Source organism: Peromyscus californicus, unplaced genomic scaffold (assembly GCF_007827085.1).
Source record: "Peromyscus californicus insignis strain IS unplaced genomic scaffold, ASM782708v3 Scaffold_23__1_contigs__length_62951481, whole genome shotgun sequence".
Taxonomy (NCBI): domain Eukaryota; kingdom Metazoa; phylum Chordata; class Mammalia; order Rodentia; family Cricetidae; genus Peromyscus; species Peromyscus californicus.
Window position 1 is genome coordinate 61103694 of NW_026294534.1, and position 25423 is coordinate 61129116.

Sequence of the window (25423 nt, forward strand, 5' to 3'; positions counted from 1 at the left end):
ACAGCCTGGGCTAGAGTGGGCTCGCGGCCACCTTTGTAAACATCGTCTGTGAGTCAGGAAACAGGCAGGGGGTGCGCGCCTGCAGTCGGAAACCCGGGCCTCTGGAGCCACAGCTGCCCGTCACAGCCAGTCCAGCGCTTGGGACTGCAGGGCCAAGGCTCCGCTCCTAAGTGCCGGAGGAAAGCCCTCTGGCAGCCAGGGCTGGCCCTGACGCCTAACCGTCTTGTTCCCACCTCCCCAGTGGGCACCGCCAGGCCTGGTTGATGGCGCTGGGGACGGAGCCCAGGCTGGCCCGCCGCAGCCTCCGGGGTGGCTGGAAGACAGGCGATGCTCTCCCGTGCCACAGGATAGCCCTGTGCTCACGGCGATGGTGCATGCCTCTCATCCCGGGAGCTGGGAAGCTGAGGCAGGAGGATAGTGTCGAGTTCTGAGGCCTGCCGGGGCTACACATCGCCACCAGTCCGGTAACTCCCGAGGGTGGAATCGGGTGCCGCCCTGCCCCCCGTGGTCAGTTTCCTCCGTCATAAAATGGGCAGCCCACCGTGGCCCTGGCTCCTCCACTGTGTGATCCCTAGGCTGGGCCACACTTGGGGGACAGCACTGCAGCCCTCGGGGAGCCACGAAATACAACAGCTAAAGGGCACACCAAGTCGGTGGCTCAGTTGGTAGGGTGCTTGTGACTCAGTAGGTAGAGTGCTTGTAGCTCAGTGGGTAGAGTGCTTGTAGCTCAGTGGGTAGAGTGCTTGTTGCTCAGTGGGTAGAGTGCTTGTGGCTCAGTGGGTAGAGTGCTTGTGGCTCAGTGGGTAGAGTGCTTGTTACTCAGTTGGTGGAGTGCTTGTGGCTCAGTGGGTAGAGAGCTTGTTGCTCAGTGGGTAGAGAGCTTGCCTAGCACGCATGAAGCCCTTTGGCCCCAGCACTGCTTACACTGAGTGTGCCACCCTAGCATTCAGGAGGTGGAGACAGGAGCCTCAGGGGTTCGAGGCCAGCCCGGACTGCGAGAGAGGGATTCCGTCTCAACAACAAAAGCAGCCGTCAGAGGGCCAAGGCGACACCTGCCGCGGTCCCAGCACTCTGGAGGCTGAGGCAGGAGGATAGCGCGTTCCAGGCCGTCGGCCTGCGCTGGGAGGGAGGCCCCAAGTAAACAACAGCCGGGAGCGGGGCGTCCGTGTGGGAGCTGCCGCGGGAGCAGCTGGCGAGCGGGCCGGGAAGCAGATGGCGCGGGACGCGGCGGGCCCACTTCCGGGAGCTTTCCGGCCCGGCACCCCCCGCCAAGTCCACCCTGGGGGGCGGTGAAGATGCCGACGCCGGGTTCTGGGGGACCCGCTGTTTTCTAAGCGCGTTAACGGGCACAGAGAGGCTGGGCGGTTGACGGACGCCACACAGCAGCTTCCCCAGATCCGAAGACGACGGCCACGACTGGGGTGCCAGGCTGGACCCCCGAGCCCTGTTTCCGGCGTGGTATTGGGGGGAGCCGGAGTAGGACACACTCCTCCGTGAGTGGACGGGACAGGAGACCGGGCAAGCCCTGGCCGCCCCGGAGTCCAGCGCCGGGCGGTTTCCGCCCCCTCCAATTGGCTGTGGGGCGGTGACGTCACTGGTTGCCATGGCAAACACCCGCCCAGGGACGTGGGCAGCCCGGAGCCCACCACTGTAAAAATAGTCGTGTCCCCAGAGCGGCCGCCCCATGAGTTGGTCTGTGGGGCTGGGGTGTCTGGAGAGTCGTTTCCCAGCTCTCCCGCTCTGCGTCCGTGCCTCAGTTTCTCAACCTGTGCAGTTGATTCTGCTTAGGCCGGTGCTGGACTGAACCAGCGGGAGTCCCCTGGTTAGGAGTGCAGCCTTCCTGATATCAAGGCCACCTCACAGCCGGGGAAACCGAGGCATGGCTTCTCTAAAGCCTTCGCAAGGCCGCACGCAGGTCTGGGAGTTAGGAGATTCTAACAGAGCTTTCTCAAAATTTGAAAAAACCTCCCTGACGCAGGTGGTGGCACAAGTCTGTCCTAGCAGCAGCTGAGAAGCTGAGGCAGGAGAATCACAGTGAGTTCCAAGCCACCCTGGGCTACATACAGAGGGTCTGTCTCCAACACAAAGCCGGGGTCAGCTACAGTCAAACCACCTGTCACGAAGGTGGCAGCCTGTCTCCTTCCCTGGGATCCACAGTGAAAAAGGGAAACCCAGTCTTGCAAGTTGTCACACATGTCCGTCACACACACACACACACACACACACACGCACACACACACACCACAGATTTTCCATATGTGTGTGCCCAAAAAGGACTCTGCAGTCCCAGTGGACCGCGAGGCCAGGGTTCTCTTTCGCCTTGTTGTGTACAGGACCGAAGCCAGGGTTGGTGTAACCAATTTGTTTGTTTTTCGAGACAGGGTTTCTCTGTGTCACCCAGGTTGTCCTGGCACTCGCTCTGTAGCCCAGGCTGGCCTCGAACTCAGGGATCCGCCTGCCTCTGCCTCCTGAGTGCTGGGATTAAAGGCACACCTGGCCAGTCTTGAACTCTATGTTCTCCTGCCTCATCCTCCCAAATGCAAGAATCAGGCATGAACACATATGACACAAATGTCTCTCGGAGTCTAGGTTGGTCTCCTTGAATTTGCTGTGTAGATGACCTTGAACTCTTCTTTGTTGTTGTTTTTTTTTTTGTTTTTGTTTTTTTTGAGACATGGTTTTCTCTGTGTGGCCCTGGCTGTCCTGGAACTCACTCTGTAGATCAGGCTGGCCTCGAACTCACAGAGATCCACCTGCCTCTGCCTCCCGAGTGCTGGGATTAAAGGCGTGCGCCACCACCGCTCAGCTCTTTTCATTCTTTTTATTACATTCATTCATTCATCATGTGTGGGCACGTGCACGCACAAACACTTGTGAACGAGGACAACCTCCAGGGGTCGGTTCTCTCCTTCCACTGTGTGGGTCCCGGGTGGTCAGGTTTGGCAGCAAGCACCACCTACCCACTGAGTCGTCTTGCTGACCCCATTTGTATTTTAAATAGTCCGCTGGCCTGCCCCCGCTGGCAGGGTCAAGCACTGGGCTTCGGGCGGCTTGGGAGCGGGCCAGAAATACTCAGGTGAGAGCCGCAGGCCACCCTAGGCAAGGGACGGGTGTGAGCAGGTCTTGACATGGCTGGGCCACGAGAGGCTGATGTGGGGTGTAGTGGGTGGGAGACTTCCCGGGCTGACCCCACTTTCTCTGTCTCGTTTCAGAAAGAGCTGAGTCTTCCACGCCGGGGGCGCGGGTGAGTAATTTATTCAATGATTAATACAACTACAACATTGCCTTTCTTTTGCCGTGTGTGTGTGTGTGTGTGTGTGTGTGTGTGTGTGTGCTCACAAAACTAAAACCAAACAAACAAAAACCGTCCTCCACCTGACTCTTTGAGGCAGGGTCTCTCAATCAAACCCGATCTGTGATGTCCGCCTTCCCAGGCTGGGACTACAGGTGGGCCGCCAGCCCCGTGGGTTCCAGGGACCGAACTCTGGTCCCCACCGTGCACAGCGATCACTTTAACCACTGAGCCTGTCCCCTCCTTTTTTCTTTTGAAAGAATGTTCCTAGCTTGGGATCCGGCCCAAGCATAGTTGGTGGCACCTGCCTGTGATCCCAGCAGCACCCTGGCGGCTGAGAAAGGAAAATTGACAGTTCCAAGCCAGCCTGAGCTACATGAGACCCTGCCTTAAAAAATAAATAAAAATGAAAAAGCCACCGTCTGCAGGGTTTAACTCCACTGTAGCAGATTCGAAAGCCAAAGGCTCTTGAGATTGCTCAGTGCGGGAGGAAACTGCCGTTGTTCTCGGCGCCCAAGGCGGCCCCACAAGTTGTCCTCCGACCTCCGGGTGTGTGCAGAGAGGAACTCCCTTTCACTAAATAAATAAATGTACAGAAAGAAAAAGATTTGATCCTCAGCTCTAGGGAGGAAAAGTTATGAAATATTACCTTCTAACCCGAGTACATTGGAGTGGGCTTGCGTACCCGTGACAGGGACTCGCTTCCTTTCGGCGCCCGCCAACAGAATCCATGAGGCTGGCATCATCTGGGGAGATTCGGAGCTCAAAGAACATTTTGTTCTGTGCGTCCCGGATTTACAGATGGATAAACAAAGCCCGGGGGGTGGGGCTCGCCTCCTGTTCACTGAGAGCAAACAGCCCGGGATACCCCACCTTCACAGGCTGCGTGAGCCTCAGTTGGGGACTGAGGCGCTCCATGTTTTTTTATCTTGTGCTGGGCCCTCCCTGTGGAGAAACAGGGAAGGAGACGATTCAGCCCCTCTGGCTCTCGGGTTCTTTTGTTTGTTTGTTTTTCGAGACAGGGTTTCTCTGTGTAGTTTTGGTGCCTTTCCTGGATCTCACTCTGTAGCCCAGGCTGGCCTCGAACTCACAGAGATCCGCCTGGCTCTGCCTCCTGAGTGCTGGGATTAAAAGGCCTGTGCCACCACCGCCCGGCCTGCTCTCCGGTTCTTAATGGGGACACAAACGGTGAAATGTGTGTGTTCAGGGGAAATTAAACAGAGAGACAGAGAGGCTCTGGGGGTCACTTGGAGGAGGTGAGGTTTGATCTTGGAGAGGACGAGCAGCGGGATGGGGCGCTGTAGGGACAATAGCGTTCCAGAGGGACCGGCGTGGCAAAGGGTGTTACCTGGCAGTGGAGGAAGAGCTGGGTGGGGTAGAGAAGAGACATGGGTTCTGAAAGTGGGGTCTCTGTGGCCCCCAGTCATGCGCACTGTGGCTGGGATGGGGTGGGGCCGGACCTTGCCCTGAGCGCACCGTAAGGGACCGGGGGCGGAGGAGCGCAGTGCACCGACCTCGAGGGTAAAGTGAGGGCCAGAGCCCTCGGGAAGCTGCCAACCCCGCCACCCGTGCTGTGCGTGGCTCGGCCCTGGGCTGGCAGGGACCAGGTGTGTGGGCAGCGGCGATCGCAGGGCCCCGGTCGCCTTTCCTTCCGACGCGTGGCTGGGCGAGCTGAGTGTCCCAGGGCCCGGGTCAGGAGGGCCAGTCTGCAGCCGCCTCCACAGCGAGCGGGGCGCTAGCCTGACTGCGCACGCGCTCCGTCGCTTGGCGCTCAGCCCCGCCGCACCGCGAGAGGCCCCGCCTCTGTCCCCACCCCCAACACAGTTCTTCCGGGTCCCAAGAGCCGGTCCAGAGGCCGAGCCTACTCTGAGGCCCCTGCCTCGAGTCCTGCAAACTGCGATCATGCGCCCCGCCCATCGAACACACTGTGAGGCCACGCCCCACCGGCCACAAGCCGTACTCAGCTAGGCGACGCTAGGCTCCGCCCTCTTTAGAGTACGCTTTTCTCCTCGGAAGCCCCGCCCCGCACCCCATAGCTCCGCCCCGCACCCCATAGCCCCGCCCCGCATCCCATAGCTCCGCCCCGCTCCCATGCCCCAGACCCCAGAAGCCGGGCTCCGCACCCATAGCCCTGCCCACAACCCCGCCCCCAAGCCATAGCCCCACCCACACATGTAGCCCCTCCCGGGCCTTTAGTCCCGCCCCTCGGTCCACCTGCTGCCCCGCCCACCGCCCCGCCCCCACGCCTGCGGCCCCGCCCCGTGGCCCCGCCCCCGCCAGCCTCCGGCGCGCGCGTCCCTCTGTCCATAGTCCCAGCGCTTCTGCTCGCGCCCGGTGCCACCGGGCGTCGGTTCCCTCGGCGCCGCCATGAAGTCCCGCAGGGAGAAATTGCTGATCCCCGCGCTGACGCTCGAGTGAGTACCGAGGCCCGAGCCCCGCGGTGCGGCCCGCGGGAGCCCGCGGGGGTCACGCCAGGTCGCCGCGGGGTCACCGCCGCCTCTGTCTTGCAGTCTGTCGCCGAGCAGCCAGAGCCCCTGCCTGCTGAGCCCCGGCAGCCCGTGCAGCCCGTGCAGCCCGTCGCTGGGCCTGCAGCCCTGGAGGTGAGTGGCGCCGCCCCGCACGCGCCGCCCGCCCGCCCGCCCTCCGCTCGGGCCTTTCACACCCCCTGGCCGCCCCAGGCCTCGGCGTCACCCCCTTCTCGGCTCCCGACCCGCGGGAGCTCCCAGCTGCAGGCTGGGCGCGGGGCAGGTGTCCAGGCGACGCCAGAACTTGAGCCCAACGACTTCCCGAGACAGGTGCCCGGTTCCCAGGGCCCTGCCAGGTTGTGACCTCGAGGACCCGCCGGAAACTCACACGCAAGCTCAACCAGGCTGCGCTAGTCCGAAAGCAGCCAGCTTCCCGAGGGCCGCTCTGCCCGGGCCGGGTTTCCCAGCGGGGGAAACTGAGCCTCAGAGGCAGGCCTGTTGTGATTCCACAAGTCCGGGGGCCAGCGTGGCCACCACACCCTCCTGAGAGTCAGCACCACCTCGGTGACTGCTGGGCCGCTTTCAGAGGCTTACCGCCCGGAAAGTCGGAAAGTCGAGAGTCTTGACTTACCTGAGAGCCATTTACACCTTAGGATGTATGAGCTGCGCCGCACATTGTACGGATTTTAAATGGAGAAGACACATAGCACCATGGGGTCCACACTGAATTCTAGACCATGATTCCCTTCATTCACTCAGGAAACACTTTCTAGGCACCTACCAGCATTCCAGGTAAAAAGTCCAGAGTGGAGAACAAGAATAAGTGAGACCCCAGAGCGTTCTCAGTCGGCTGGAGGAGGTGGGGCCGGGGAACAGGATGACTAATGAATATGTTCAGTGCTGACCTCTTGGGGAGGTGACCGGAGATGTGAGCGGATTTAGGTGAAGAATAGCCCCAGGACTGAGTGTGCGGTGGTCTTGGGGCAGGGTGGGGTTTTTCTTTAACCCGCCTTTCGAGGGGAATACAGGCCTTGTGGGGACTGGGACGTCTGGGGGAAAGCTGGAGTGCCTGGAGCTGGCTGGGTTTGCCCAGTGATAGCCAGAACCTGCTGTCGCCACACTTCTTGAGGAGCAGGTGAAGAGGCCCAGGAGCACCCTGGGAGGTAGTGCGAGAACAGATGCATCTCGGAGCCCTTGGCTCCAACCCATGCGAGGGCAGACCAGAGGGAGGGACCTGGGTTGGGGATGCCTGCGACTGAACAGGTTTTACCTGAAGGAAATGGAGGAGGCACTGTTGCGGAACCAGGTAGTTGCAGTCCCCACCAGAGGGCAGCAGAACCACTGCGCCGGCGGCCACACAGGCCTCAGCTTCTCGCCCCTGCACTGGAACAGGATGGATCTGATTTGTTTAGCGGCACTCTGGTCCAGGTGCTGTAGGAAGAAGATGCTCCTGTGTCCCACAACCCCTAAGGCCCCAGATCTTGTGCAGCCCACCCGCCTCTCCATCTCCATCTCCGCACTTGCCACTGCTCTGCTCAGAGTCTGCTCCCTTCTTTTCACGTTTGAAGGCCTCACCAAGTCCGCAGAATGGAAGCTTGCACGAGCGCTCTATCCTTCCATACACCAGCTCACTCAACTGAAACCACTCAGGGCTGATTTCCTTGGGCTTTTTGTTTTTTGATTTTTTAGATGCTAGGCAAAGGATCTGCATTTCAGCCACGCCCCCAGCCCCTCACTGGGGATTCTAGGCAGGGGCTCCACCCTGACCACGCCCCCAGCCCCTCACTGGGGGATCCTAGGCGGGGCTCCACCCCTGAGCCACGCCCCTAGCCCCTCACTGGGGGATTCTAGGCAGGGCTCCACCCCTGAGCCACGCCCCCAGCCCCTCACTGGGGATTCTAGGCGGGGCTCAACCCTTGAGCCACGCCCCCAGCCCCTCACTGGGGGATTCTAGGCGGGGCTCCACCCCTGACCACGCCCCCAGCCCCTCACTGGGGATTCTAGGCGGGGCTCCACCCCTGAGCCACGCCCCCAGCCCCTCACTGGGGGATTCTAGGCGGGGCTCCACCCCTGAACCACGCCCCAGCCCCTCATTGGGGATTCTAGGCAGAGCTCCACCCTGAGCCACGCCCCCAGCCCCTCACTGGGGATTCTAGGCGGGGCTCCACCCCTGAGCCACGCCCCCAGCCCCTCACTGGGGGATTCTAGGCGGGGCTCCACCCCTGAGCCACGCCCCCAGCCCCTCATTGGGGAATTCTAGGCGGGGTTCCACCCTTGAGCCACGCCCCCAGCCCCTCACTGGGGGATTCTAGGCAGGGGCTCCACCCCTGAGCCACGCCCCCAGCCCCTAACTGGGGATTCTAGGCAGGGGCTCCACCCTGAGCCACGCCCCCAGCCCCTCACTGGGGGATTCTAGGCAGGGGCTCCACCCCTGAGCCACGCCCCCAGCCCCTCACTGGGGGATTCTAGGCGGGGCTCCACCCTGAGCCACGCCCCCAGCCCCTCACTGGGGGATTCTAGGAAGGAGCTCCACCCCTGAGCCACGCCCCCAGCCCCTCACTGGGGATTCTAGGCGGGGCTCCACCCTGACCACGCCCCCAGCCCCTCACTGGGGATTCTAGGCAGAGGCTCCACCCCTGAGCCACGCCCCCAGCCCCTCACTGGGGGATCCTAGGCGGGGCTCCACCCCTGAGCCACGCCCCCAGCCCCTCACTGGGGGATCCTAGGCGGGGCTCCACCCCTGAGCCACGCCCCCAGCCCCTCACTGGGGATTCTAGGCGGGGCTCCACCCTGACCACGCCCCCAGCCCCTCACTGGGGGATTCTAGGCGGGGTTCCACCCCTGAGCCACGCCCCCAGCCCCTCACTGGGGGATCCTAGGCGGGGCTCCACCCCTGAGCCACACCTCTGATCCTTGGTTTGTTTTTTTTTTTTTTTTTTTTTTTAAGATTGATTTATTTATTATGTATACAGTAGTCTGTCTGCATGTGTGCCTGCAGCCCAGAAGAGGGCACCAGATCTCATTACAGATGGCTGTGAGCCACCATGTGGTTGCTGGGAATTGAACGCAGGACCTCTGGAAGAGCAGCCAATGCTCTTAACCGCTGAGCCATCTCTCCAGCCCTGATCCTTGGTTTTTTGAGACAGACGGTTTGTTTTGTTTCGTCTATTGCTTTGTTTGTTTGTTTTTTAGACTTTTAACTCAAGACAGGGTTTCTCTGTGTAGCCCAGGCTGTCCTGGAATTCACTCTGTAGCCCAGGCTGGCCTGGAGCTCGGAGATCTCCCTGCATCTGCCTCCCGAGTGCTGAGATCAAAGGTGTGTGCCAACACTGCCTGGTGAGAGAGCAGATTTTTGGACAGCTTAGGTTGTAGGCCAGCCAGCCTGGCCTCAGACTTTCCGTGATCCTCCTGCCTCAGCCTCAGTAGTGTTGGTGGAAGGAGTGCGCCCTGCTGAGTGCTCTCATCTTCCTGTGTGATTCTGAGTGCTCGTTTCCTTCAGAACTTTGAGACCCTCAAAGGCTTGGCCTGAATCTTTCTGCTCACACTGTATGCTCCGGCAGGTATGCAGCAGGTGCTTACACGATGCTCTGGTGTGGATGAATGGGAAGCAGGCAGAGGAACTCTGCTGTCCTTCGGGGTGGAAGGCCATCTCGAGTTGGCCCTCTAGGACACAGAGACTGCCCGAGGGCCTTGGAGGACAAGCCCTGATGGAAAGTAGATTTACCTGTGGAGCCAGAATATGGGGCTGGGGGACAGTGGCCGTGCCCTGTGGCCTGTGGGAAGAGGTGACAGGATGGGTTGGTCAGAGTAAGATACACCTAGGCTTTTGCCGTTTAAGCTGCAGCCCCAGCAGAGAGGCAATGCCAAAGGTCCAGAGCTGGTCACGGGTGGTATTGGACCCTGCCCCAAGAATGTTTCCTCCAGGGCTGGGGCCTTGCTGGAAAAGTAGTAGGGAGCTGTGGAGCAAGTGTGAGCAAGATGTGCACTCAGCCGCTCAGCTCACTCTAGGCAGTCACTCTGGACTAGCATAGTCAAGTTCTCCAGAGCTGGAAACTGAGGCCAGGGGGCTGGGAGATGGGGCTGCCAGGGCAGTGGGGGCGTGGAGTGGGCAAGGCTTTGGGACAAAGGTCAGGGGTGTGTGTGGAGGTGAGCCCCCAGGCACAAGGGTATGTGGATGGCTCTTCCTGCAGGGGAGGCCTATGAAACCCAGGGCCATCCCCATTTGGGCTCCCAGAGTCAGGAGGCTCTGAGCCTTTTGTAGGGGATTAAGACCTGACACCCAGAGTCACAGTAGACATTGTAATCCTCTTTGTCACATCTGGCCCCTACAGGCCCCATCCTCGGGACTCACAACATGTGCTCTAGCCCACCCACTTCTCTCCAGGGCTGCCATGATGTGGTCCTCAGCTTTTGTCCCTGGAAGGCACCCAGCTTCTCGCTGGAGTCCTCATCCTCCATCCAACTTCTAAAGGTCTTTGCTTTCCAGGACAGACACGGGGATCTCAAGCACCATCCACAGCACCCTGTTGCTCTTTCAATAAAACTGAATCCTTAATGCAGCCTGTGTGGACAGCTCTGTGAGCAGCACCCCAGTCTGTGATCCCCTTATCCTCGTTCTCCTCTTTCTCAGGACAGAGGTCATCATGTGCCTGTCTGCCTTCTGTTCTAGTTCTTGAGAAATATAATCCAGTCAGGCCTTGAGTTCCTGGTCTTCCCTCTTATGTCCTGTCATGACAGGTGTATGCCACCAATCCCAAGAGTGATAAGGTGCTGGGGATGGAACCCAGGGCCTCCTCATGCTAGGCAAGCACTCTCCCAGCTGGGCTACATCCCCTCTTTCTTTGAAATTACTCTTTGGATTTCTTCATTGTTTCCTGTTTATTCTCTCTCCCATCTGAGACCAAGGACCACAGACCCCTCCCCCAGGTCACCCCTAGGTGTCCCAGAGGCAGGCAAACTGAAGATGTTCAGTAAATGTTTATCGAGTGAATGAATGAGTGGGTGTGGGTTTGTGCTCCAGCCAGCACGGGTGGGGGGTACCAGAAGTGGAGTGTCTGGGTGTGCCTTGCGAAGAGGGATGGACTGGGGACACGCTGGGCTCCTGTGCCCCGGTTTCCTTGGCTTTCTTGTCCCGGGTATGGGGCCTTGGCTTCAAATCCCAGCAAGGCAGGGATAGAATGTCCTATGGTCAGAATGAGCCCCACTGGCTGCCTAGGACCTGCGGGAGAAGGACGTACTCCTTTGGTAACTAAGTGTGTGCGGCTTATCGCCTTTGGAAACGGCTTTTGTGGCGGCGCACGCGGGGCCTGTGTTGCCGCCGCGCCAGGTTACAGATGGGAAGGAAGGGGCAGCGCCCGCGGGGCAGGCTGATACCCAGGGACAGCGCGGCCAACTCCCGACCCCGCCGCCCAGGCCCTAGCGACGCCCCGCCCTCACTGCACAGGGCCCTAGCAACGGCCAGGTAACCCCGCCCATTCTGCTCAGAACCCTAGCAACGCCCTGCCCATGCTGCTGAGGTCCATAGCAACGTCCCACCCTCATCCTAGAGCCCCTCTCCCTGTGGCTACAGCCCTAGCAACAGCCTGCCTGTTGCTGAGGCCCATGGCAACGCCCCGCCCTCGCTGTGCAGAGTCCTAGCAACGGCCAGGTAACCACGCCCCCTCCGCTCAGACTCCTAGCAAAGTCCTGCCTGTGATGCTGGGGTCCATAGCAACGTCCACGTTCGCTCCGGAGCCCTAGCAACGCCCGGCGCCGTCCGTCAAGGCCCTCGCGACGCCGGGCGCCAGGCGGGTTCTAACCGCGCTCTCTCTCAGCGCTTCCGGCAGAGCCATAGTCACGAAGGCTCCCTAGCGGCAGGCCCTGGCAACGCCCCGCCCCGCCGCCCTCCTCCATAGCGACGCCACGCCCCTTGCTCCGCCCCTCGGCTGGGCGGGGCTCCCGCCGAGCTTCCTCCTTGCCGCCCGGCGCGCTCGGGTAGCCCGCGGCCGCCGGGCCGCTCCACGGGGCTCAGGCTGAATCCGGGCGGTCCGGCCGGGGCCCCGGCGCGCGGGGGGAGGCAGCATGTCGGACCCCAGCTACTGGACGGCAGTGGCGGCTCCCGGACACCGCAGCCGCTTGGCCAAGGGTGCGCTGCTACAGCGTTCCAAAAGGTAGGGGCGGCTTGGAATGCGGGGTCGAGCTGGGGACCCCCGGGATTCGAACCTGGGACTCGGGCTGCGCAAAGCGAGGAATGTGGGAAGAATGAAGCGGTCTGTGCTGGGCGCTCAGCGGAAACGTTGGCGCAGAAGCAAATACTCATGGCCCAGGCTGACGAGTGGGTGGTAGGTCTGCAGCCAAGGCGTGCCTGGCTTCTCCTCGGCCCAGGCCCTTCTCTGCAAGGTGCAAGGCCGAGTGAGAGCTGGTGCCTCCACTAGACCCAGGTTCAAGTTACAGTGTAGTACTACCGTGCTGTGTGACCCCAGGGAGTTCCCCAACCTCTCTGTGCTTGGGTTTCTCGGGGTTTAGGTTTGTCTAGATAGGCACAGTGTGAGTTGCAAGGACCATGAGTGCTGAATCCAAAGCTTCGTTTGTGCCCAAGGTACTATGGTGCCCTGCATGGCTTACAGGCCCATTAGAGCTTGCATACAAGGAGCTGTGTAAGCAGTCGGCGTTTACTGTGTGCTCAGGTGGGATGGTTCCAGGTTCTCCGAGGTGTCCAATATGGTTGTTTTCAAGGCCTGGCCTGTGAGCATGAGGGAGAGGAACCAGCCAATCTCATTGGCCACCGTTGCAGGACGTGGGGGCAGCCGGGGGCAGGGAGAGGGTGTGGCTGCCTGTGTGTGTGTGTCGTGTGCAGAGGGGGGGGCGCAGGAAGTCCTGCAGGGACCTTTGGGTTCCGCTTCTGCACCCACACCTCAGCCTAGGGGGCAATTCCTCCACTCTCGATCTCCGCAGCCCCGACTTCCCTGTGTGGGGAGCAGGCAGAGTCCCCGAACCCGGGGCTGGTTACTACTGCGTTCCACACCTGTGGCTCAGCGGCTCTGGGGCGTGGCCTCCCGCAGCCAGGCTCTGAGCCTGCGTCCCCCAAGTCCATTTCCGCAGGGTGTGCTGGTTTCGTGGACCTTCTGGGTGTCCGGATGGGGCGGCAGAGGCTCCGCTTCAGCCCCCGAGCTGAGCCTGGCTCCCGGCCGCTCTCCTGCCTGTGCCCTTTGCGGCTGTGATGCCTCCCTTTTTGGCCTGCAAGCTGTGCCCCTCATCACCCAAAGCCTCCCTGCCTCCTCCAGGCCCTGCCTGTCGCTCCCTCCCTGACACTTCTGCAGAGCTGCGTTGGCGGGGGCTGTGTGGGCCGCTCTCCTTGTCTGTCAGAGCCACTGTTGCTGGGTGACTGGAGGGGCCGGGAGGGGGGCAGGAACCTAATGGCTTCAGCTCTGCCAAGGGGGAGGCGAGACTCGGCCCAGTGGGCAGAAGGGGCCAGAGGCCTGGGCAGGGGCTCAGGGCAAGTGGCCAAAAGGGACATGGGATCAGGGGAGGGAAGGGCGGGAAGTTAGAACATGGACAGTCCTACCTCAGAGTCACCATGCTGACTTTGGGTATTTTCGTTGGGTCAGACTAGCTTTTTGTTGTCTGTATGTAGCCCAGGCTGGCCTCCAACGCACAGAGGATTTGTTATTAAAGGAGTGTGCCACCACACCAGGAAGTAGTTAGCTCTTTGGGATCTTGGGAAGGTGGGGGCAGCAGCTTCAGGGACAGGAGTACCTGCTTCCCACAGCCATGGGCTCAGGGCCATCACCTGTCTCCCCCGCTGACTTCAGTGTGCCTGGCAGGGGTCATGGTGTAAGGTGAAGGGCCAGGGGCTGGGAAGGAGGAAGGCTGGAAAGTCTGTCAGTGTGTCCTGGTCATGTGCCAGTGTCCCCATGAGGCTGGACGGGCTTCCTCCAACTGTGTTCTCAGTGGATCGAGGCTGGGAAGGGAAGATTGAAACAGGCCATCTCAGGAGAGCAGGCATTGAGAGCGCCCTCCAGAATCCCAAGGCCAGCCTGTGCTATATGAGACTCTGGCTCAAAAATAAGAAGAGCTGTTTGAGCTGGGCGGTGGTGGCGCACGCCTTTAATCTCTGCACTTGGGAGGCAGAGGCAGGAGGATCTCTGTGAGTTCAAGGCCAACCTGGTCTAGAGAGCGAGATCCAGGACAGCCAAGACTACACAGAGAAACTCCGTTTTGAAAAACAAAAAACCAGCCAGGTGGTGGTGGCACACACCTTTAATCCCAGCACTAGGGAGACAGAGACAGGTGGATCTCTGTGAGTTCGAGGCCAGCCTGGGCTACAGAGTGAGATCCAGGACAGACTCCAAAACTACACAGAGAAACCCTGTCTCGAAAAAAAAGAAAAAGAAAAAGAAAAACCAAAAGAGATGTTTGGTAACCCCAGTGGGTCTCAGAACCTCCTGCTAAACCGAAGGAGGTAGTGGTTGGTCTAAGGCGGCCTGCAGCCAGCCTGAGTGCACTCCATGCTGGGCGCATGGTCCCCTGGTCCCTCAAGCTCGCCATCTAACCCTGTCCTTCCCTCACAGCTGCCGCAGCGGTAACCGAAAGAGCTTGGTTGTGGGGACGCCCTCGCCCACCATCTCCAGGCCGCTGTCACCACTCTCTGTCCCAACCGGTGAGTGGGGAGATCCAGGCGGGTGGCTGGGTCCGAGCTCCACCCTGACTCACCCCCGTCCTCAGCAGGTAACAGCCCCTTGGACAGTCCTCGGAACTTCTCTGCTGCAGCGGCCCTCAACTTCCCCTTTGCCCGGAGGTGGGTGTCCTGCCTCGATACAGGGCTAGCGCCCCTCACAGGGCCAGAGCTGGCCCTCACTGATTTTCCCTCCCTTGTCCCCTTCCTGCCTGGCTCTGGTGGTCCCTGGTAAACGCGTCACCCTGCACAGCCACCTCTCCCATGGTGACAGGTAATTCGGAGTCCCGTGAAGGAAGCGGGGGCTGCGGCTGCACTCAGAATCACTCACCCACTAACCAAGACCTGACATGGTGTGCCCAGGGCCTTCAGTGCCCTTGGGTTGTCGGGGGCTGTGACCCCCCGAAACAGCTGACAGGTCAAAGCCTGTGTGGCACGCGCACCGGGCCGGCTGCCTGCGGGTCCCTGATCATCTGCCCCTCCCCAGGGCTGACGGCAGAAGATGGTCGCTTGCGTCTCTCCCGTCCTCCGGCTATGGGACCAACACTCCCAGCTCCACCGTGTCGGTACTGACGGCTGCCCGGGGCGGGTGGATGGGGCTCCGGGAGGCCCTCGGCGGCCTGGGCGGGGAGCGATGCCGGGGTGCGCAGTCCGCGGTGACCCCGGCCTTCTCCCTGACCAGTCAAGCTCCTCTTCCCGGGAACGTCTACACCAGCTTCCCTTCCAGCCCACTGCGGACGAGCTGCGCTTCCTGTCCAAGCACTTCCGCAGCTCCGAGAGCGTGGTGGACGAGGACGGCGGCCGCTCCCCGCGGCTGCGGCCCCGCTCGCGCAGCCTCAGGTAGGCCTGGGCGGGACCTCCGCACCCTGTCGGCCTTCGGCGCCCCTCACCCACCTGTCGCGTTTCAGCCCTGGACGCACGTCGGGGACCTTCGACAACGAGATTGTGATGATGAACCACGTGTACCGGGAGCGCTTCCCCAAGGTGTGCGGCACGCCAGCCACTCTCGGCCAGCCTGGGCCGGGCCGGGCCCGCCCCGTCAGTCACCAGAGCCCCGCCCCCGTCAGTCACCAGAGCCCCGCCCCCGGCCGGGCCCGCCCCGTCAGTCACCAGAGCCCCGCCCCCGGCCAGGCCCGCCCCTGTCAGTCACCAGAGCCCCGCCCCCGGCCAGGCCCGCCCCCGGCCAGGCCCACCCCTGTCAGTCACCAGAGCCCCGCCCCCGTCAGTCACCAGAGTCCCGCCCTGAGACAGGCCCGCCCCCGTCAGTCACCAGAACCCCGCCCTCTGTCAGTCACCAGAGCCCCGCCCCCGGCCAGGCCCGCCCCTGTCAGTCACCAGAGCCCCGCCCCCGGCCAGGCCCGCCCCTGTCAGTCACCAGAGCCCCGCCCCCAGGCAGGCCCGCCCCCGTCAGTCACCAGAACCCCGCCCTCTGTCAGTCACCAGAGCCCCGCCCTGAGGCAGGCCCGCCCCTGTCAGTCACCAGAGCCCCGCCCCCAGGCAGGCCCGCCCCCGTCAGTCACCAGAGCCCCGCCCTCTGGTGAGGCAAGGCCTCTTCTCCTGTGGGTCCCCCAACCCGGGCCCCGCCAGCCCCGCATGGGCACACTTTTTACCCGTGTCACCGGTGCCTGGCCCGCCCCCGTGCGGCCCGCTCCTCCGGTCCTTCCCCTCGGCCCGCCCCTGCCGCTCACCCCCGCCCTCCCACAGGCCACTGCGCAGATGGAGGGCCGGCTGCAGGACTTCCTGGCAGCATTCGCCCCCGGCGACCGCCTGGCCCTGGCTGACGGAGTCCTGGGCTTCATCCACCACCAGATTGTGGAGCTGGCACGGGACTGCCTAGCCAAGTCGGGCGAGGCCCTGGTCACCTCCCGCTATTTCCTGGAGATGCAGGACAAGCTGGAGCGGCTGCTGCAGGATGTGCGTGGGGGCGGGGCCGGCGGGTGGCCACGCCCACGGGTGGGTGTGTTTGGGTAACGCCTTCTTGGGCGGAGTTGCAGGGCCCCAGAGGCTCCCCATGGGTGTGGGCGGGGCTCCGTCCGCTTGTGGGCGGGGCCTCGTCTGTGGGCGGGGCTCACCGGTGCCCCGCCCCCGCCCGCCCGCAGGCTCACGAGCGGTCCGACAGCGCCGAGGTGGGCTTCATCGTGCAGCTGGTCCGCAAGCTGCTCATCATCATCTCGAGGCCCGCGCGGCTGCTCGAGTGCCTGGTGAGCCGCCCCCGGGGGTCCTGGGGCTCGGGCGCCCGGCGAGGTCGGGGGCTCACGGCCTCTCCTGCGCAGGAGTTCGACCCTGAGGAGTTCTACCACCTGCTGGAGGCTGCGGAGGGCCAGGCCCGCGAGGACCAGGGCGTGAAGACTGATCTGCCGCGCTACATCATCCGCCAGCTGGGCCTGGCCAAGGACCCGCTGGAAGGTGAGCGGCGGCGCCCAGAGCACAGGATCTGGATTCGAACCCACGGCTCCCTGTGCCTCCGGGTCTCGCTCAGCCTCATTCTGCTTCCCCGCCACCATGGGGTAGCGCTCACTGAGACTCACTAGAGCTGCTGTCCGTCAGTCCCTGGCGCAGGGAAGTACTGGGGTCTACTCTAGTTGGGGACATCTGGAGCACTAAGGTCCCAAGTCGTGGCTTTTCTAGAAGACTCTAGTTCTTGCTATTGGACTGTACAGTGAAATCCCATTTAAAATGAAAAAAGAAATATAACCTCGTTTGACAGAGATCCAGCCTCTGAATGACCTAGATGAAGACCAGTCCCCAGCTCCTGGACACCCTGAGGTGAGTTAAAAGCTGAGGCAGGGATGTTTTGTCCTTTCCTGAGTGGCTGGAAGAGGGGGTAAGTACTGAAGTAGATGCTTAAACAGGTGTGATTTTTGGGGGTGTAGCTGCAGTGTGACTGCCCCTTCATAGAGGTCTCCCACGCATGGGCTCAGCTGGAAAGGGCACTGAAATGTGGGTCTTGAAGGATGTATAGGAGTTTACCAGGAAGCAGGCTTTGTTAAAAACAACAACAACCACCAAAAAAAACCCAAAACCCCTAAGAAACTTGCATACTGGTTGACAAGCTTGGACAGAGAGGAAGTAGCCTGGCCAGTGAGATGGCAGCTTGACTTGGGAAAGCCTTGCAGTGGGGGACCCTGAGCCCCCCTCTTATGTGTAGAGCCAAGGCCTGGGCGGTCCGTCCCGGAGGAAGCCGTGTGAGAGCGACTTTGAGACCATCAAGCTTATCAGCAATGGAGCCTATGGGTGAGTCCCGGTCCCGCTGGGGCGGCCTGGGCGCGGTACCGGGGCCGGTCCCGTCAGCTCTCCATTCCTGTGCCCAGGGCCGTCTACCTGGTGCGCCACCGGGAAACGCGGCAGCGCTTCGCCATCAAGAAGATCAACAAACAAAATCTGATCCTGCGCAACCAGATCCAGCAGGTGTTCGTGGAGCGCGACATCCTCACCTTCGCCGAGAACCCCTTCGTGGTCGGCATGTTCTGCTCCTTCGAGACCCGCCGCCACCTCTGCATGGTCATGGAGTATGTGGAAGGTGCGGCCCCAGGCTGCCATGCCCCCCACATTCCCACCCGGGCACAGCTGGAGGTTCAGAGTAAGGAGTGTGGTCCCTGGAGAGCTCAGGATGGTGGCCAGGCCGGGAGGGGCGCCTCAGCGGGTAAGAAGGCCGCTGGGCCAGGGGGAGAGCCCGCAAGCAGTAGGCGCCCCCTGTGTGCAGAGGGCCATGTTAGAGCTCAGCCTCGCTGGGCGGAGCCCAAGCCTGACCCGTCCCCGTGCAGGAGGCGACTGTGCGACACTACTGAAGAACATGGGCCCGCTGCCTGTGGACATGGCGCGCATGTACTTCGCAGAGACGGTGCTGGCGCTGGAATATCTGCACAACTACGGTATCGTGCACCGCGACCTCAAGCCTGACAAGTGAGCGGCCAGAGCCGGGCTGGGGGCTGCTGGGGCGGGGCTCTGAGCAGCCTGGGGGGCGGGGCTGGGTGCTGCTGGGGCGGGGCTCTGAGCAGCCTGGGGCGGGGTGGAGCTCTGAGCTGAGTTGGGGCGGGGGAGGGTCTGGGGGGCCTCAAGGGCTGCCTGAATATCCCAGTTTAACTGCTTTAGCATCACAGAGACCCTGCAGACAAAAAGGCAGGGCAGATGCACACATTGAGCACCTACTCTGCAGGGGTAAGGGTCGCTCATTTGTTTAGTGCCATCTGTATGTGAAGCAGGAATTGCTGGTGTCTCAGCTATTTGCTACATGGAGATGTGGGCAGAAGCGTTCAGAACCTTGTGCTATTTGCACTCGGCTCAGCTGATATGTTTGGCACCTGCTGTTTATCTCAGCTGAAACAATGCACATACACAGTAGTCACAAATCCATGCTTTTTCACATAGCCCAGACATACAGGAGGAGCCACATGAATGAAAAGCTATGCATACAGAAAGTGAGCTTCGGGGGGTTTATTTTTAAGCAATAGATGTATTTACAAGGTGCATAGAAATATAAGGTCATAGCAGGACATGGTGGCACACATCTGTTATCCTTGTACCCAGAAGACTGAGGCAGGGGTTCAGGAGTTTAAGGCTAGCCTGAACTACTTATAGTGAGTTTGAGGCCACCCTGGGCCACATGGGAGAAAAAAAGATTTTTTTAAAAAAGGACATGCATGCCGACATGGGCTACCTACCTAGTGAGAACTGGTCTCAAAACAAAACAAGAGCAATACGTCCAGTGGGGGCTTCAGTCTTGGCCACCATGCAGGGCTGCGGCCTCCCCTCCAGCCTGAGTGTCCTGGCCTTGCCCACAGCCTGCTCATCACCTCCCTTGGCCACATCAAGCTGACGGACTTCGGCCTGTCCAAGATCGGCCTCATGAGCATGGCCACCAACCTGTACGAGGGTCACATCGAGAAGGATGCCCGAGAGTTTGTGGACAAGCAGGTGCGATCCAACCCAGGGGCAAGACTGAAAAGCCTACCTCGCCAGTTTCCCCCAGGCCGACCTCATTTCCCTGTTCCGTACAGGTGTGTGGGACGCCCGAGTACATTGCTCCCGAGGTGATCTTCCGCCAGGGCTATGGGAAGCCGGTGGACTGGTGGGCCATGGGTGTCATCCTGTATGAATTCCTGGTGGGCTGTGTGCCGTTTTTCGGGGACACGCCTGAGGAACTGTTCGGACAGGTGGTCAGTGGTACGTCTTACGCAAAGGCTGTGACACTTCTAGGCGGGCTGGCCACAGCGCTAAAGCACTTGGAGGGACTTGTTGGAAGGTGCTAGAAAGGGCATCCTGTTCCTCTTCCCACACTTCTCAGATGAGATCATGTGGCCAGAGGGAGACGAGGCACTTCCCGCTGATGCCCAGGATCTCATCACTAGGCTTCTGCGCCAGAGCCCAATGGACAGGCTGGGAACTGGTAAGTCAGTGGGGTGGCTTCACTCATGGCCCTGTTAACCAGGCTGTGTGGAGGAGGGAGCTTGGAGTAGGGTTTTGAAGAGTAGGTAGGAGTTAACTAGAAACTGTCTAAGACTTTGAAGACAGTAGCTGGGTCTGGTGCTCACTGCTTTCTTGACCACATTCCTGGGTCTGTTCTGGCCCCATCCGGTGGAGAGGGAGGCAGCCAGTGGGGGTCACACAGGGCTCAGCCTGCATGTCTACAGGGGGCACCCACGAGGTGAAGCAGCACCCCTTCTTCTTGGCCCTGGACTGGGCGGGGCTTCTCAGACACAAGGCGGAGTTTGTCCCACAACTCGAAGCTGAAGATGACACCAGCTACTTTGACAGTAAGTGGGTCCCTCGGGATGCAGACCGGCCTCACCCCCACCCCAGTGGGGCCCTCGGGATGCAGACCGGCCCCTCACCCCCCCCCCCAGTGGGGCCCTCGGGATGCAGACCGGCCTCACCCCCACCCCAGTGGGGCCCTCGGGATGCAGACCGGCCCCTCACACCCCCCCAGTGGGGCCCTCGGGATGCAGACCGGCCCCTCACACCCCCCCAGTGGGGCCCTCGGGATGCAGACCGGCCCCTCACCCCCCCACCCCAGGACTCACTGCCTGTCAGGGCCCTCCCTGTTTCTCTTGTGTAAAACGGGAATGTAGCTCAGCGTTGAGACACCTCATTTTAGATGCACGAAGCCCTCCCTAGCTGTGGCCACACAGCTTTTGGGGACACAGTGGGATCTGCTCCTGTCCCTGCGTCACGGCACAGGCCTGGGCCCCTCAGGGTGTCCCCAGCTGCTCCAGCTGCTCCCTCACCCCCGCAGCTCGCTCTGAACGTTACCGCCACTTGGGCTCTGAGGACGACGACGAGACCAATGACGAGGAATCTTCTACAGAGATTCCCCAGTTTTCCTCCTGTTCCCACCGCTTCAGCAAGGTGGGCTGGCCAGCAGCCTGCGCTCCTGAGTCCGTTGACCCGTGTGTTTGGTTTGTTTCTGAGACAGGGTCTTGTTCCGCTGTCCACCCTCCCGCTGCAGCCTCCCTGGTGCCGGGATGACAGGCGTGTGTCACAGTCCTCTTACTGACACTAAAAACACCTCACAGGTTTACAGCAGTTCCGAGTTCCTGGCCGTTCAGCCCACCCCCACCTTTGCGGAAAGGAGCTTCAGTGAGGACCGAGAGGAAGGGTGGGAGCGGAGCATGGCAGGGGACCGTGGCCGCCGGCTGAGCGCCGACCTCCGGTAGGTGGGCCGAGGAGTTAGGGAGAGTCAGATTACACAATCTGATGTTGAAGGAGCTTCCCATTGGCCGAGTAGAAAAGAGTGAAATGTAAGTGGTCTCTGGCACAGTGGCTCCCACGGCCCCTTCTGTCCAGAATGGACTTGGCCAGCCAAGTCCGTTGGTCCTTCAAGTTCCAGACTCAAGAGAAACAATGTCTCTGGAGAGTGGGAATTGGAAACTGGGATTTTCGGGTTAAATAGTTCTCCGAATGTGGCTGAGTGGCATGGCTCCTCCCTCCCACAGGCTGCGGTCCTGGACAGGTGCAGCCTCCTGCCAACCCTCCTCCTCTCTGCCTGACCGGGGCCCCAGCCCGTCTCTCCTAAGCACCATCAGCTTGGACACGATGCCCAAATTTGCCTTCTCTTCTGAAGATGAGGGAGCAGGTTCAGGGCCAGCTGACCCCAAGAAGCCCGTCTTCATCCTGGGGGAACCTGACCCTGCGCCCCCAACCACCCCAGTGACACCCAAGCCTTGCATCCTCTCTGGTAGGTGGGCCTAAGGGAAAGTTCTCCAGAGTTGGCCGTCCGAGATAGGTTTTGAAACAGGAATGGAGGTTTCTCCAGAATCAGACTTTTATAGTAAGATGGTCCTGCACCCCAGAACCCGCAGCCCAACTTCATACAGTTGGGGGTGAGGTGGAGAGGTGCCAAGCTCGCCCATTTGTCCCTCAGCTGACACAGCTGTCCTCAGCCACGCTCGCCTTCGAAGTAACAGTACGGGCGCCCGGCACTCGACTCCTCGGCCCCTGGATGCTGGCAGAGGTCGCCGCCTGGGAGGCCCAAGAGACCCTGGGCCTGAGAAGCCCCGGGCCTGCCCTGGCGGCGGGGGCGGGGGCCGAGTGCCCAAGTCGGCCTCGGTATCCGCCCTGTCCCTCATCATCACGGCAGGTAACAGTCTGTCCCACGCTGTTCCAGCTGGCTTTGCCGCCGGGGTGGGGCGGGGAGATGGATCGGGAACTGGCCTAGTGCACTGAGTGGGGCCCCGCGGCCACCGTGGGAGAAGGAGAGAGACCCACGCGCAATGTCCCTGCTGTCCTCCCCCCACAGACGATGGCAGCGGGGGTCCCCTCATGAGTCCCCTGTCGCCACGCTCGCTGTCCTCCAACCCCTCCTCCCGAGACTCCTCCCCCAGCCGGGACCCATCTCCTGTGTGTGGCAGCCTGCGGCCCCCCATCGTTATCCACAGCTCAGGCAAGAAGTATGGCTTCAGCCTGCGCGCCATCCGAGTCTACATGGGCGACAGCGACGTGTACACGGTGCACCATGTGGTCTGGGTGAGTCCGCCCGCTGGCTTGATCCTTGACAAACCCCTCCAGGACCCCACGGTTGGTCCGGGCGTGGGACCCCGCCCTGCTCCACAGCGAGGGGAAACTGAGGCTTAGCAGCACTAGGCTCGGCCTCTGACCAGCAGGACTGTGCCCGCAGAGCGTGGAGGAGGGGAGCCCTGCGCAGGAGGCGGGACTGCGCGCCGGGGACCTCATCACGCACATCAACGGGGAGTCGGTCCTGGGCCTGGTGCACATGGATGTGGTGGAGCTGCTGCTGAAGGTGCGACCCGGGGACCCGGCCGCAGCGTGCCCGCACTGTGCACCCGGGTCTCAGGGCGGCTCTCGGTGACTGGTGTCCCTCCCGCAGAGCGGTAACAAGATCTCCTTGCGCACCACGGCTCTGGAGAACACCTCTATCAAGGTGGGGCCCGCGCGGAAGAACGTGGCCAAGGGCCGCATGGCCCGCAGAAGCAAGCGCAGCCGCCGGCGGGAGACCCAGGATCGGTGAGCAGGGCGGGCAGCGAGGCCCCGGCGGGCAGTGGGGCCCCCGCCGGCTCAGCCCCCCTCACGGTCTCCACGCATGTCCCCAGGCGGAAGTCTCTGTTCAAGAGGATCTCCAAGCCGTCTTCTGTGCTCCACACCAGCCGGAGCTTCTCCTCAGGCCTCCACCACTCCCTGTCCTCCAGCGAGAGCCTCCCTGGATCACCCACTCACAGCCTATCCCCCAGCCCCACCACGCCCTGCCGCAGCCCTGCGCCCGACGCCCCCACAGGTGGGTGCGCTCACAGCCAGGGTGGCGGTTCACACAGCAGACTGGTAACCGTGGCCTGGTAGCTGGTGCCCTTCATCCCAGCACTTAGGGGGACAGGCAGACAAATGAAGAGTTCCAGGTCTACATGGCAGATCTCAGCCTAGCCTCGGCTTCCTGAGCCTGCATGGGAATATGAACATGTGTGGTGTATGTGACAGGAGTCAGTAGGGAGCCCGGGTGTGTGCTTGAGCTGAGGGGATGGCATACTGGCCTCATGTTGACTGTCCACACTGTTTAAGGGTCAGACACAGCTTTGAGGAAGGGACAGGGTCAGGGTTAAGAGGAGGCAGGGAAGGCTTCTGGGAGGAGGGGGTAAATGACATCTGGTTCTGATGGATGAGTAGGAGTTCACTAGATCTAGGCCAAGGGCACTTCCCTGTGGGGATGAAGGGTAGGTGGTAACAGTGGAGGGCATGGGCTGTTGCCAGTCCAGGCCCCACCACCAGGAGGGACACTAACCAGTCCCTGTTGTCCGCAGACTCCGCGTCCCCACCCAGCGTCTCCCCAAGCTCCAGCAGCCCTGCCTCCCCTGCCACGGGCCACACCCGTCCCAGCTCACTGCACGGCCTGGCGGCCAAGCTTGGGCCACCTCGTCACAAGAGCGGCCGCCGCAAGTCCACCAGCAGTATCCCACCATCCCCGCTGGCCTGCCCCCCAGTGCCCACGCCCCCGCCACGCTCGCCATCGCCCCTGCCGGGGCACATCCCCATACCCGCGCGGTCCCCTAGGCTACGCCGGGGCCAGTCGGCCGACAAGCTGGGCCTGGGCACCAGTGAGCGGCTGGATGGGGATGGAGGCCGGCGTGGCCGGGGAGCGGAGGCCGAGCTGGTTGTCATGAGGAGGCTGCACCTCTCTGAGCGCCGGGACTCCTTCAAAAAGCAGGAGGCGGTGCAGGAGGTGAGCTTTGATGAGGAGCCTGGACCGCCTCGGGCAGTGCCCAAGATCGCTGTGCAGGGTGCAGAGGGCCCTCCTGGAACCCCGGGGCCAGCCGCGAAGGACTGACTGCCATCCCTGGCCCCAGTTCCTCACGGAGCTGTCATTTCCACAAGGTCACATCTGGATGGGGTTCGGCCATCAGCCTGGGACACACGCCTAGAGGGTGCTCCCCCACCCAGGAAGCACTGGGATGGGGGTGCCTGTGACTTGTAAATAGCAAGGCCTCACGACTAATTTATTACTTTTTATAAGCAATAGCCAGGCTGGCCGCCCTGGTGGAGGAGGCTGTCTGTCTGTCTGTCTTGGCCCTCAGACCCTGTTCTCTGGGCAACTTGTGTTTTCTAGTTTGTTCCGTCCTTTCCACGTATGTGTGTGGACTGTGTGTGTCCCCTTCCCACTTCCAACCCAAGACACACCAGGGCACACAATTCTGTTTGGACAGAGTTTGGGAGCTGGGTGTGTTGGCGCATGCTTGTGATCCCAGAACCAGAGAGGCTGGGAGAGGGGGCAACCAGTTCAATGGTGGGCGCACCCTGTGTCAACAGCCTTCCTCAGGCTGGTCCTACATTCGGCCTCTGGTCCTGCGTGCTTCGCCTTAGAGAAGTGTGGGAGCCAGGGGCTGGGTGAACAGGAGTTCTCCAGACTGGGGTGGAACAGCCCATGACCCAGTACAGGAAGTAGCCGACAACCCTGAGGGCACCATTACAGGGAGAGAAGTGTCCCCTGCAGGGCTGGCACTGACAGCCCACACCCCAAAACCACGTCCATGTGGGCAGAGTCCCACCACGGCCAGCCAGGACCATGCGATCTCCTTGACTTCGGCTTTGCTGTGTGGTTCTGGGGGAATGTCTTGCCTATTCTGTGCCTGGGCTGCTGTGTTTACAAGACTAACCCCAGTGACTTGAGCACTCCCGGATCCCCCCGCTTTGTGTGATCCAAGCAAATGAGCTCCAGAGGCCGGTCCCACCACGGCCCAGTGAGAGTCCAGGGTCAAGACAGGTCATGAGGGAGCCCAGGCTATCCCCCATGATGCCGTGTGATCCAGCGTTCACCTAGCAGGGTTGCCAGTGATGCAGCACTGCCCACCCCGTCGGGTGAGGGGATTCCAGGCTGGAACCCGCTCTGCACCCTCCGACTCCAGCCAGCACTGCCTGCTGGAGGGACACCAAGGCTGTGCATGACTAGCCCTCCGCCCATCCTGGAGCTGGCACTGAATAAAAGCCCATGCTGACATCCAATCCTGGTGTGTACATTTGTGAGTGGCTGGGGAGCTGGCAGGGGATAGGGGACAACTGTGGGCTCAGTGTCTG

At 61.6% G+C, this 25423-nt stretch overlaps 2 protein-coding genes across 15 annotated transcripts in view; one reads left to right on the forward strand and one right to left on the reverse strand.

Moving 5' to 3' along the window:
- The window catches only part of Il12rb1 (interleukin 12 receptor subunit beta 1), a 24880-nt gene extending 16854 nt beyond the window's left edge, over nt 1–8026 (reverse strand). Inside the window, exons 1-2 of one of the 4 annotated variants that reach the window (XM_052752595.1) lie at nt 7028–8026; nt 3942–4237 (exon numbers count right to left, since the gene is read on the reverse strand). The gene's annotated coding sequence lies outside the window, so the exon portion shown is untranslated. Of the gene's footprint in view, nt 1–3941; nt 4238–4806; nt 5470–7027 lie in introns of those variants that run through there. The other 3 variants (XM_052752594.1, XM_052752598.1, XM_052752599.1) reach the window with 3 other exon arrangements.
- Mast3 (microtubule associated serine/threonine kinase 3) overlaps nt 1–25351 on the forward strand; it is a 27014-nt gene extending 1663 nt beyond the window's left edge. For 2 of the 11 annotated variants that reach the window (XM_052752591.1, XM_052752585.1), the window contains exons 2-28: nt 3213–3244; nt 14307–14395; nt 14461–14533; nt 14664–14684; nt 14898–14976; nt 15093–15250; nt 15319–15394; nt 16115–16324; nt 16510–16611; nt 16684–16816; nt 17118–17176; nt 17559–17644; nt 17722–17930; nt 18175–18313; nt 19192–19324; nt 19408–19573; nt 19695–19796; nt 20041–20163; nt 20643–20755; nt 20923–21059; nt 21343–21584; nt 21771–21986; nt 22146–22372; nt 22524–22646; nt 22734–22870; nt 22957–23138; nt 23656–25351. In XM_052752591.1, the coding sequence (XP_052608551.1) occupies nt 3213–3244; nt 14307–14395; nt 14461–14533; nt 14664–14684; nt 14898–14976; nt 15093–15250; nt 15319–15394; nt 16115–16324; nt 16510–16611; nt 16684–16816; nt 17118–17176; nt 17559–17644; nt 17722–17930; nt 18175–18313; nt 19192–19324; nt 19408–19573; nt 19695–19796; nt 20041–20163; nt 20643–20755; nt 20923–21059; nt 21343–21584; nt 21771–21986; nt 22146–22372; nt 22524–22646; nt 22734–22870; nt 22957–23138; nt 23656–24179 (3891 nt within the window). In that variant the 3' untranslated portion in view covers nt 24180–25351. Of the gene's footprint in view, nt 1–3212; nt 3245–5584; nt 5707–5802; nt 5893–11695; nt 11907–14306; nt 14396–14460; nt 14534–14663; nt 14685–14897; nt 14977–15092; nt 15251–15318; nt 15395–16114; nt 16325–16509; nt 16612–16683; nt 16817–17117; nt 17177–17558; nt 17645–17721; nt 17931–18174; nt 18314–19191; nt 19325–19407; nt 19574–19694; nt 19797–20040; nt 20164–20642; nt 20756–20922; nt 21060–21342; nt 21585–21770; nt 21987–22145; nt 22373–22523; nt 22647–22733; nt 22871–22956; nt 23139–23655 lie in introns of those variants that run through there. The other 9 variants (XM_052752583.1, XM_052752584.1, XM_052752586.1 and 6 more) reach the window with 9 other exon arrangements.
- Nucleotides 25352–25423: the final 72 nt, after the last annotated feature.